This window comes from Accipiter gentilis, chromosome 30 (assembly GCF_929443795.1).
Source record: "Accipiter gentilis chromosome 30, bAccGen1.1, whole genome shotgun sequence".
Classification (NCBI taxonomy): Eukaryota; Metazoa; Chordata; class Aves; order Accipitriformes; family Accipitridae; genus Astur; species Astur gentilis.
Window position 1 is genome coordinate 15,316,378 of NC_064909.1, and position 12,355 is coordinate 15,328,732.

Here is a 12,355-nt window from a genome sequence, read left to right on the forward strand (position 1 = left end):
CAAAAAGCATTCAATGCATATGCTTAACTTGTCAGTATGCAAGCAGAGTCCCGACAGAGCCGTAAGGGAGTACGGAGGTTCGTACCGTACCGTACTGCTGCTGGAAAAGGCAGTCCTTGCTGTTCCCTTGTGCTAGCATGGGCGCCCACCGCCCCTGGCAGCGAGCGAGCTCAGTGTGCTATGCAGGCGGAAAACTGGACAAGAAGGGTGAACTGTTCTTCAGCAGCACAGCTCCCTGAACGGGCATGCTAGCGGGTTTTATGAGCAGCAGATGACAAGGACAGGGGTGCGAGGAAACAGTTCCTTTTTCCTGAGTTAACTGTTAGTTACTGTCAGACTAAACCTGTGTGCCTTAAGTTAGGCTTTGGCACCTTTCTCTGTTTAAATGAAAGGCGTGGTGGGAGCGGACCTTTCCGTCTTCTTTACAAAACAGATGGTAACACCACAAAATAATGGGTAACGTAATTACAAAAGCAATTGCAGGGACCATTGCAATGTTCTATTGCATTATTAGAGGTAAATTTCCATGGGTAACTCAGCAAAATTAGTGTTTAGCATTATTTTGTAATATCACTTGTAAAGTTTCTAAATACCTTTTAAAACAGCTATTCACCCTGTCCACATAACATTTCATTTTCAGCAATTAACTTCTCTTAAAAAAATGACCTGAGACCATCTGCAAAAAAGTTTGCATTTTTGTGAAATATATCAACTCTCATAGGTCAATTTATTCAGAGTTACAAATTTCATTGAGAATAAAAGATTTATGCATTTCTCTTAATTAACAGAACAAGTTTAGCTAAATATAAACTCTGCACTAAAGTTTTGCAGTGGCACAATACCAACACAGAATACAGAAGCATCTTTAAACTATACAAAATTTTAAAATTGAAAATAATCCTGTTTACATATTCTTTATACATTAACATATAAAAGACCTCATTTAATGAGGCATCTAAAAGAATCAAAAACATCTCTACAACTATCTCTGAAAATTCGTATCTGGAAACAATTCATTACACAGAAGCTTTACAAGACTATTTAAACAAACCAATACACACTTTTTACAAGATTAACATTCCAAAAGGTACTCATAGGCAGGTTGTCAATTTTTATTTTTGCAGTTTACCCCACTGGTTATCTTTAATTATAAAAATCTTCATATTTATATATGTTGGGTATTGTTGGATAACCAGTAATCTAATTTAAAAGTTGTGCAAAACAAACAAAAATTTGGAAAAACAATATGTTTAACCAGTCATTTATATAAAATACCAACTAAAACACTTCTTTTGCCCCGTGTGAAGGGAAAAAGCCATAACCAATCTCTTTCCAAAAAGTTACCAGTTACCTTTTTATATTCCTTCATTAGACTCCTTCTATAAGTTATGATAAATTAAAAAGTTCCAACGAGACACTGACTGATCGACAGACCTGCCCAACATCCTCAAGTTTACAGCTTCTCTTTGCTGTCCGTATCCTGCTGCTGCTTCTTTAGCTCAGGAACACTCAGCCTGCGTTGTCACCACGCTACCTGAAGGCTGAAATGGCAACCCTCCGTGCCTACACAGAAGTGTAGCTTTACATAACAAAGACCTGCCATGTGGCTACTAACGTGAGCCATTTCCTCTTCATCACTTCTAACATACCAGGAGAGCCAACAGCAAGGTGTGCAGAATTAATCTGAACTTTTAAAAACTAAGTTCAAATTATATGAAAGTATGTTTTCAAGTTTATTATAATAAATGCAATTACTAAGAGATTACCAGTTAGCAAAACTACTGTATGTGAATAACAAATGGAGAAATCTAATGTAATGCTGGCCAGTAATGCTGGTTTTCTTAAGAAGCAGATATAATATATTTAAAAGGGTCCTTTCTGAGAGGTTTTCTTTTCCCTTATCTTCTGGCAGTTAGGATATTTGGTGAAGCCTATATAAAGGAAGAGGATTTTCCAGAACTACTTGCTGTACACTTGAAAAAGTTTTCAGTCTCTGTTGGTGTTATTAGCTGCAAAAGCATGTAGATTTCCCATCTGGCTCAGACCACTCTGAATATGTGCAACATGGATCTCAACATTGTTCTGAAAACAGCTACAGGAAGAAAAGAAGAAAAAAAGTAACATTTATTAAGAGTTGGGTTTTTTTTAAGTAAAACTCATATTTAAGAGCTGTGTCTGAATATTTCTACAGTGAAAATCAAGGTACAAACACAGCCAATGCAAAAATTCAGATGACTCAGTAGTACATACCAATGCAACTTGATAGAGACATATGTAAGAATAACATTTGCACAAACAGCTGCATGAAATCAAGAGTTACTGACTCAGGTACTTCAAAGAAGACTTTAACATGACCAGAGTTAATGAAATAAAAATATTATGAAAAGATGCTAAAATTCCCCAAATAAATAGTGAAATGGAAACATCACCCTCTTTGCAGTGTACATCACCTTCAGTTGAATCCATTCCAACGTGCAAGTGTTGATTATAGAGAAGTTTCACTAATGCCTGGGGTTTATTTTTGTTTTTGCTAATGAAAAAATGCTATACACCAGCATTTCTCAATCATTATTTTTAAATTAAAAGGCCATCCTACTACCTTTGCCAAAAAAAAAAAGAAAAAAAAAAAAGAAGAGAAAAAGAAATTCATATGTGCAGCCTCCCATTATTATGTAGCAATAGGAGTACGGAGGGTATAAGGAAATACGCAGCATTTAGGCATATTTTCTAAATTATGTAATTTAGCAGCATTACAATTATTTAAAAAATCCTGGTCACAAATTGCTGGAGGCTGCATTGTACTCCAGACAAGTATCACCACATTCTTGCCATCACCACATTCTTGCTATTTTTATAATCCCTCCTCAGGCACCTGCTTGTGACAACTGTTGAAAAATGGCCCATCTAGACTAGATGGGCCTTTGATCTGGCACAATATGTGTGTTTTTTGGTTTGAAATATTGCTGATGGAAGCTGGTCAGAAGCTATAATTGTCTCTATGCCAGCTTTTGATATTTACGTACAAGAGGTTGAATAACTATACAAAAAGCACACCAAAATCATACTGTTCTGTGATTTAAAGAACTTCTATTTACTTGTGGGACTTCAAAGTCTGAAAATGTCCCAAAATAACTTATTAGCTGTCATAAATGACTGAAGAGCAAGAAAGTCTAGTTGTTGCTGCATCAATGTAGCACTTACTTTGTTCTTCTCTCTTTTTTTTTTTTCTTTTAAGATCAGGTTACTTCACTGATCGGTTCAAACAGAAAACTCCTAGTTTCACACTCCCTTTATGAAGTCCCATTTTAAATGGGACCATTCATTCCTATAAGTAAAAGTTACCAGATTAAAACCCTTAATTATAATCAATGTTCATCTCCAAAATACAGTAAGAATTGCTTGCTGGCACAAAACGTGTAATTAAGAATTAAATATTCAAAAAGTAATACCTGATATTTGAGGAGTCTATTGAATTCTTAATGTCATTTAATGAATCTGTTAGTGATTTAAATTCAAAGGAATTGAGATCACCTCCTTCTGCTAGACACTGTAGGAGAAGAAAACAAAAAGATGTTCTCATGGTTCAGCACAAAGAAACTGACAGAGCTTTAATACTATGTATTTTATGGTAGAAACTATTTTTTGCAAACATTTTACCTTAATTTGCAGTAATATTGCTGTAAGTCTAGAGATAAGATCAGTTAAATTTTCACTCTCAACACAAAGCTGTCCTGTTGTCAAGGAATTTGCTTGCCTGACGATCTCCTGAGCCTCCTCTTCACACCTACGCCTCAGATCTGTTGGCTGGTCGGCAGGCTGGAGGCCTTGGTCAGGAGCAAGCTGCATAGATATAATGAAGAGAAATTAAGAATAAAGATCTCCTTTGCGTTTAGTGTATGGGTGAAATGACAGATGATTTCAAAGAGAGTTCACAGGTAACACAGTACATAGTATTTTTTCTTCATTTATGTACATGTATGTCTATTTCAAAACCAGCCACTGGCATCAGCAAAAGTGTCTGCTTTCTGCTAAAAGAAACAGAGACAGACAGATAAAGGCAGAGACAGAGAGAGAGGGAATCCAATGCAGCTACTACTAGTTTCACTTCAAAGTGACCCCCACCTACCCCCTATTCCCAGAGAATTCTGATTTTTTTTGTACTTAGGTTAAGCAAAGCCAACAGGTATATACAGATTTCAGCAAAGTCTTACCTCATAACAATACTGTTGAACTTTATGCAAAACTTTATTTAAGTCTTTGTTTAGTTGTTCTAGATCTAGAACAATAGTTGCATACCTCCTCTGAAACTCAATGCCTATTGGCATAGAATAGGATTTCTGTGGAAAAGACAAAGCATATTAAAGTTAATGCAATACTGTACATTTATATCTTTTGAATTCATCAAAAGGAATTTTCACTTGAAAATAATACTGACATATTTGGAATCCCAGTGTTTAATAGAAAAATGTTAACATACAAAATATTAAAATATTAAAATAGTATCACTATTTAAAACTCCAAGTGACAACTGTGTAATAACTACCATGCTTTCATTCTCTTCATAAAGTGCTATGACAATCTGCGGTGGTAAATGCTACAGAAGATGACTGTGGTCTGACCTGCTTATTTCTCCAGTAGTTGAGTATGGCTTCTCTCTACCATACGAACAGAAAACTATCCTGTCAATAGGAGAGCAGTATAGGACAATATGGCCACGACCACCTCTGCTGCAGGATGGGAGGCACAGCTGTCTAGTAAGTTAGTGGTCACTTGAGGGTGACTCAGTGCTATGTACCTTCTGTTACAGCTAACAGTTCTGCCAAAAAAGGTTACTAGAGCTTATATTTGGTAACAGAAGTATTTTGGGTAAGCACAATTCTCCACAAAAATAAATACCAGAATACAGTACTTTTTTCTTACACTGTTTTCAGAATGTGTCTTGACACTGTTTGGGTGATATTTATGAAACTGAAACAAAACATACAATATATTATAAAATTTCCTCCACAAATGGCCTCTTGCAAGATAAGCTGGATCCATTTCCACTGCTTCTCAGCCACAAATCTGAGATACAGGTCCCTCATACGTTTAAATCTGTAGCTATAGAATTTACAGAACAAGATAAAGCAAATTGCTAAGTCAAGAGCCTTCGTCAGGAGGATCCAGGTCAAAAACTCAAAATCAAGGTTTCAGTTATCAGTTCAGTTCAAAGTTCCCCATTAAAGTTAATCACTAAAATAATCTCCAGGGATTTACAAGTCTGAATATCAGATTAATAGGGCTTTAAACTAACACCATAACTTCAGAATTCACCTAAGAGCAAACTGGAAACCAGCATAAATTTGACATACTTCCTACAGAACGTAAGGAAAAAATTGTAACTTTCTGACCTTCTTCAGTGACCAGCCCACCTAGAGCTCCAGGTTAGCTGTGAAAGCTGCACACAATTGTGAATTCCCCATCAGAGAGGAAAAGCTAAGGGCGCTCCATGCTAGCGATGATAAAAGAAATATTTCTCAGCACCAGCACTATTTCTGATCCACGAGCAATCCAAGATCTGGAAACACTGACAAACAGCTGAACTGGCAGACAAAAGATGGATGGCTTTCAGTAGATGGAACCAGATAACACCTCTCTCACTGAGCATCTACATGCTTCTCTGGAACAACCAGCATCACCCTTACCTTGTCTTTATCACAGGTCAAGTGAAAAAATGAACTAGCCATCCTTTTTATTTAGATTTGTTTATCCAAATGGCTATCAGAAGTGTGTTCACTGTTTTATGTATATGGTAACTTGTTCATAGCCTGCAACCAAGATGAGTATAGTGATGTCAAGATGCTTAACTATTAATAAGCTGTCCTTTCAGAAAAAATTAAATAGAAAATGTGCATTTGCACATATTAATAGCTGCTCTGAAGGCATCCCCTGTTTCATGTAAATTTATTATTATTGCCAGATAACAATGGACTACATTCAGCACCAGTTCTGATTTTGGTCAGTTCTGTTTATTTCTATATTGGATCAGTCATTAAAAAAAAAAAAAAAGGTTTCCATGAAAGGATTGCTTTAAACCAAACAGTGGTGTTACTCTAACAATTATCAAATCACAATTGTATGAATTATTATCAAAGTCTGACAGTTAAACTACACCTGAACAAACTCAAAGGATTCTATTTTATTAATGTTCAGGTATGTTCTTGATGTTCAAGTGGATTGGTACTGGAAAAAGATTCTTGTTCAGAGAAAGTACGTTTTAAAGGAGAAACAACATATACTCAGTGACAGAAACGTAGATGGGATTGCCAAGGGACAAAAAGGGTTAGAAGACAGCCTAAGAATATGGCCCAATAGAAAGGTATCAATTGTCCTCTATTTTTATCAGGACAGCCTTGAACAGTAACGGAGGTTGCGTTATGAGTGCTGGTTTACAAAGGAAACAGCACAAGGAAGAATTTCAAAAGTATCTCAAAGTCCTTATCTAGGCTACAACTGAACTAAAATACATCAAATTTAATGTTTATTTCTAAACCCCCTTCTTCCCCATTGCTTTTTTGCTCTTTCAATTTTGTGGAATAAGAACATCAAGGAAAACAACAATACAGTTAATTTATGACTTCGTAGCCAAGTGACATGTTAATATCTAGATTTTTTGTCAGAGAAAGGCTACTGTCATTTCTATGGGTTTCCTTATCTATGCAAAAATATTAATATCTCAGTAAAAACAGGAAGTTTTTTAGTTTGTTTTAAGAAGAGGTGGTAATTTTTCAGTATCAGTTACAGGTTGCAATGGTATGTTTTAATCTTGGTTCTTTTTGCATCTATTTTAATTATTAATAGGCAAAATTAAAAGAGAAAACATTTGTTGCACAGGAAAAAATAACAGTGACTGAAATGATAACGCAGTTTTGAAGAGCAGCATCACAGCACAAAAGAAGAAAATTACAGAGATGTGGGGATGGGGCAGTAGGAAGCAGAACAACAGAACGCACACACACATACGATCACTGAAGGGACAAAGACAGAAATTGTACCACAATAAATCAAATCTTTCAACATTCAAATATTTTACATGGGAAAAATCAGCTTTTTGGTTTCAAGAAATAAAAAGGACTCCTCTTCCTCTCCACAAACCTTTAGCCTTCTATCTGTATGTTGTAGAGACAACTGTCTGAATGGACACTAGCAGAAGGTTGAGACTGATAGCTTTCCACTTTCAAGTTGATTGATAGCCATGGCTGGTAGAAGAGCCACTCTTATCATTTTGATTTAGTGACTGATGATTAGATAAAGCCTAGCAAGAAAAAATATTCTGCTGCTGCTAATTATGCTGTAGCTGCTCTGGTACTGTAATTTTAAATGCTGGTTAAGGGCACTCAGAGCTTTATATAGAAAATCTCTGAACTGAGTTATTGTTTTAGCCAGAAAGCTAAATAAATAAGTACCTACCATCCACAAAATAAAATTACAATGTCTTACCATATAAACTTGTACCCAAGATTCTCAAAATACATAGTATTTCCTTACTTCATGTGTCAACTGACATAGGCTATCTTGAAGTTAATATTAATCAGTTTCCAAAGCATAATGCTTTCAAAGGAGAATCATATTTGAAACAACTGACCTCTCTGACTTGTCTTTAAAAAAATAATCAAAAAATCTCACGTTATAGAAAGTGATAAAATACAGATTTTATCTAGACTCTAGTTTTAATTGTATCTATTTGCATTAGCTGTTAAAGCATATCCTGTTTTAAGAACTGAAGAGAACATTCTCACCAGCTTTTCTGCTTCTGTATTCATCTCTCTCAATTGTTTGATGTGTTCCTTCTTGATCATAAGGATTTTCGATAACCTGGTCTAAAACAAAGGAACTATTTTTAGAATGAATAGGTCCTTAAGCAGTTTTGAAATGCCATAGAAATGCAAGATAATAAAATGTGTGTTTCTTTCATAATTTTAAAATACATTTCTCAGTTGTTCATCAAGTTAAGATGCAGAAATAAAAATTAATTAAAATTAAATGGTGGATTTTCCAGAGATTTTTAAAGCATTTTCAAGTGCTCTAGATTGGAGAATGCTAAAATCCATCAGCCCAAATTCTCTATAGTAAGACTAATATAATTTATGACCAGCTAGAGACTGAAGAACCTTCTTTTTTTGCAGCCTGAAGGGAAGCGAAGGGTGTTATCATCATGTAGTACAATTAATATCACTCACCTTACCATACCTTTTTTCACACAGTTCTCAGCTGTGTCCTCGACTGAGCACTAGCCCTTTGTGTATACTCCTGCAGTAAAACCTGGTATACAGGTTGGATCTATTTTATACAGAATAACTCTGGGCTTTCCATTTCCCTCTTTCATAATGGGAATACCCTGTTTCTGCTGCCCTTGGGACCTAGCAGGCTTAGGTGGAAATCACTGGGAATGCTCTCAACACACACATCACTCCTAAAACTATTCATACTCTCTAGGGCCCCGAGAGAAATCCTAGCTCCACTACAACCAGAAACAGTTTTACTACTGATGTAAACAGAGCCAAGATTTCATGTTTTATAAATTTCAAAGGGGTTAACAGCATCCTAGTAGTGGAATGTGGGACTGGAGAAATAGGAACACCTAGTTCAACACACATCTGCTTATACGTAATTGTCTTTGTTGATTTTCAGGTTCAGTCTTAATGCAGCCAGGTTTCTCGCCCGCCCAAATCCTAATGGAAAATTGTTCCAGGACTTCTTTGGAATCTCCATGTTAAATGCATTCTTGTTCACTTCATAGTAATTTGTTCTGCCAAAGCTGTTTTCCAGCTAAATATAGGCTCTCCCTCCTTGTATTTATCCCAGTTTATTCAGAGACAGTAAAAGCATCTCTCCACTGCTCTTTCACTAAACTAATCACAACCCAAGACTTTCCAGTCTCCTCTCCCATAAAAGGTTCTTCATATCCTAAACTTTTGTGGCCCTTTCTGTATCTTTTTTCCATTCACTGTCATCTTTCCTGAATGTGAGCAACAGAAAGCCTGTGCCAGTATTCCAAATAGCAGACCTATAAACTAGACCTGTAAAACAGCATCAATACTTCTCATTCTACCACAAATACTTTGCCAGATGCATCCTATGAACAGATGGCAAGCCATGGTCAGATGCACAGAGGCAATACTGCATAGGTTATCACTCTTCCAATTCTAGCTGCTCATTTCTGTCCTTGTGCTGTTCCCCAATGCCCGTGCTGAACAGCACTTGCATTTTTGCAGCTACATGAAGAACTCAGTCAGGGAACTGATAATGACAAAACAATTAATTCAGAAAATGCGAGAAAAAAGTTTTAAAATTCGTACTTGTGAGCTGGATTATCTCTCTGATCTAGTTTCTAACACACCATGCAAATGCTCATGTTGGCAAAAAAAAACACCTGGGAGGAAGGAAAGCACTGTACACTATCTGCCACTGCTGCCAAAAAGCTACTTGTCAAGCTCTGCTGTTGTCATCATCCGGCAACTGCCTGACATGTCTAAGTCCTCCTCCTTCATGAAGCTGGTGAGTATCCATCTTAATGCAGAATATATTATTTGTCCCCAAAACTTGAAAGGTATTTGGTGCTTAATATCTACTTTGATGTCCAGACATATTCGAGGATGCAGGGCTCTAGTTCTCCTGTTCATGAGCTTGGACTTTATATTCATCCTATTCCCAGATACACTCCAGAGATCAAGACAAACTGATTCTTTCTACAAGAAACTCTGACTTTTCAATGTATATATGACATCTACCAACTTTCTCTCATTGGCACATTTTATTAATTAGAATTCCATTTTCATTTGCCAGTATCAGCAGTGGGTGCTTTAAGTCAGTTCGGCCCTATTTTCCTCGAGAAATTCTTGCCTAACAGCTCTATTTTCAGCATAACTCATCCTGTTTACTGTTATAATTTATAGTTCTCATTAAACTGGAAATGAGTTTTTAGGACAGTGCTTTTCCACATTAAAAGAGATGAAGGAACAACCCAACCAGTATGTTTAGATTCATACTTTAGATTTCATTTTTTAGTCAAAAGAATATTTATAAGAACACAAGCATTTCAAAGTAAAGTGTGCAATAACTTACTATGAAATATTTTCAAAATTTTTGTAAGCAGAAAATAGTAAAAAAATTCCAGTATCCATTTTCAGAGTTTTCCTCCTGCATTTAAGTTGAGAAGATCACTCCTTTTTCCACAGCAATGAGGAAGACACCAATTCATTTCCTGAACGTGCTGCATTAACATACTCCCTCTACTGGACATGCAGCAACCCTGCAAACAATCTGTTTTGTCCTAGATTGTTTCCTTCCCAATCTAATTTTTTTCCTCAAAACAAAACAAGAAGGCTGGGAGGGGGAAGCTGTAGCTGAGTGCTTGGAAAAACATCCTCCAAATTTTAATACTGACTACAATGTAAGAATGTAATCTATCAATTTTGACCCACAGTATAGCCTATGAAATATTTAAGGATACATCACATATTGCATGTAAGCATGAAAGACTTTAAAAAAAAATTTATTACTGTTACTAACAGTGTTGACTTTATTCTTCATATCATAATGTTAACTTTCGAGCCATTCTTCTCCTAATATGCATATGTTTGTCCACAGTGAAAACCAGAAAGAATAGCAGTCTCTGATGCCAAAATACAAACACGTATAAATTAACATAAAGATTTAGAAAAACTAAGACTCACCAGTGTAGAACTATGATTAAAATAGTTGTTACAAGTCCCAATGTTTGCTTATAACTGCAAGTTATACACAATGAGAATATCCCTAACATTTATTTGTCAGTGTCTGCCCATGATTTTGGCTACATTTCCTTTCATTCCAAATTAATTTCAGAACCTGTAAAAGAGAACTAAGGAGCTGGGTTTGAAACCTTATTCAAGGTGCACTGCATTTTTTCTGTTTTGTCCAAAATAAAGTTTTCCCATGAAATTATTTATTCATGGTATCATAAATAATTGCCTGGCAATAGTTCTCCAGAAAGTTTTCTTTGAATCAAACATTTTCTGATAATTTACTTCCTGAATCACCATTAAATCAGAATGAGGGCTTTGACTTTTTTACTGTACTAGTGTATAAGAAAGTCTAGAACATCTTTAATGGCTACCTTTAACATAAAAATACATCTGGACTGGTGAATGCAGTGCAATAGATAATCAGTATTCACCAGTCTCATGTATTTCACAACACCAAATTTCAGTAGCATCCTTAAACTTCTAATAAAAAAGTTGATGCTTAAAATGCTAGGCTTAAAAATAATGTACAGTCCTTCAATAAATGCTTTTTAAGCCTCACGATTCTTTCTCAAAAAACTGGATAATGTTGCTCACATAAACAAATGCCAAAAGCTGTGGCTTGATGTTGTTCAAAATCTTTTGACAGTCTGCAAGCAAAAATACATACTAATGCAGTATCTTTGTAAAATGCCACCATTTATAATACAAGCAAAAGGCCTATACTTTTAAAACTTGGCTTTCCTTATAATGAGTAATAATATACCACCAAATATGACTGAGAAACCACACTTTTTCACATTTAAAATACAGAAACAGTATCACAAACAAATCAACTTGACACACTAAATAGTTGTAAAGCTCAATACCCCTTAGTTACAGTCCTGGTTTTGTCTGGGATGGAGTTAATTCTCTTTCTAGTAGCTGGTACAGTGCTGTGTTTTGGATGTAGTGCAAGACTAATGACGATGGCAACAACTAAACCATCAGTGTGTTAAGTAGTGCTTATCCTAAGTCAAGGATTTTTCAGTTTCCCACACTCTGCCAGGTGCGCAAGAAGCTGGGAGGGAGCACAGCCAGGACAGCTGACCCTAGGCAAAGGGATATTCCATACCATAGAATGTCACGCTCAGTATATAAACTGGGAGAGCTGGCCCGGAGGGGCCGATCACTGCTTGGGGACTGTCTGGGCATCAGTCAGTGGGTGGTGAGCAATTAAATTGTGCATCACTTGTCTTTCTTGGGTTTTATTTCTCTCTCTTTTTGTTATCTTCTTTTTCATTACAATTATTATTATATTTCAATTTTAAAGCTGTTCTTTAAAGCTGTTCTTCAACTGATGAGTTTTAATTTTTTTTTTTTTTCCCCCATGATTCTCCTCCCCATCCCACTGGGGACAGAGAGTGAGCGAATGGATGCATGGTGCTTAGTTGCTGGCTGGGAGTAAACCACAACAGCTACCCAGTTTCATTGATAGTACTCAGTGACTCAAGTAGGAGGATAGCTGCAGATACAGTTTAGCAGCATAAACAAAGACCGTACCTTTTGTGTATTTCACTTAACATAATTAATCTTATAGCAACTACTACTAT

At 36.0% G+C, this 12,355-nt stretch overlaps 1 protein-coding gene across 4 annotated transcripts in view; it reads right to left on the reverse strand.

Moving 5' to 3' along the window:
• Positions 1 to 610: 610 nt before the first annotated feature.
• Positions 611 to 12,355, reverse strand: part of LIN9 (lin-9 DREAM MuvB core complex component) — a 43,741-nt gene continuing 31,996 nt past the window's right edge. For all 4 annotated transcript variants that reach the window (XM_049833638.1, XM_049833640.1, XM_049833637.1 and 1 more), the window contains 5 exons: positions 7,779 to 7,859; positions 4,212 to 4,337; positions 3,658 to 3,840; positions 3,450 to 3,547; positions 611 to 2,092 (listed from right to left, as the gene is read on the reverse strand). In XM_049833638.1, coding sequence (XP_049689595.1) covers positions 1,987 to 2,092; positions 3,450 to 3,547; positions 3,658 to 3,840; positions 4,212 to 4,337; positions 7,779 to 7,859 — 594 coding nt within the window. In that variant the 3' untranslated portion in view covers positions 611 to 1,986. The remainder of the gene's footprint in view (positions 2,093 to 3,449; positions 3,548 to 3,657; positions 3,841 to 4,211; positions 4,338 to 7,778; positions 7,860 to 12,355) is intronic.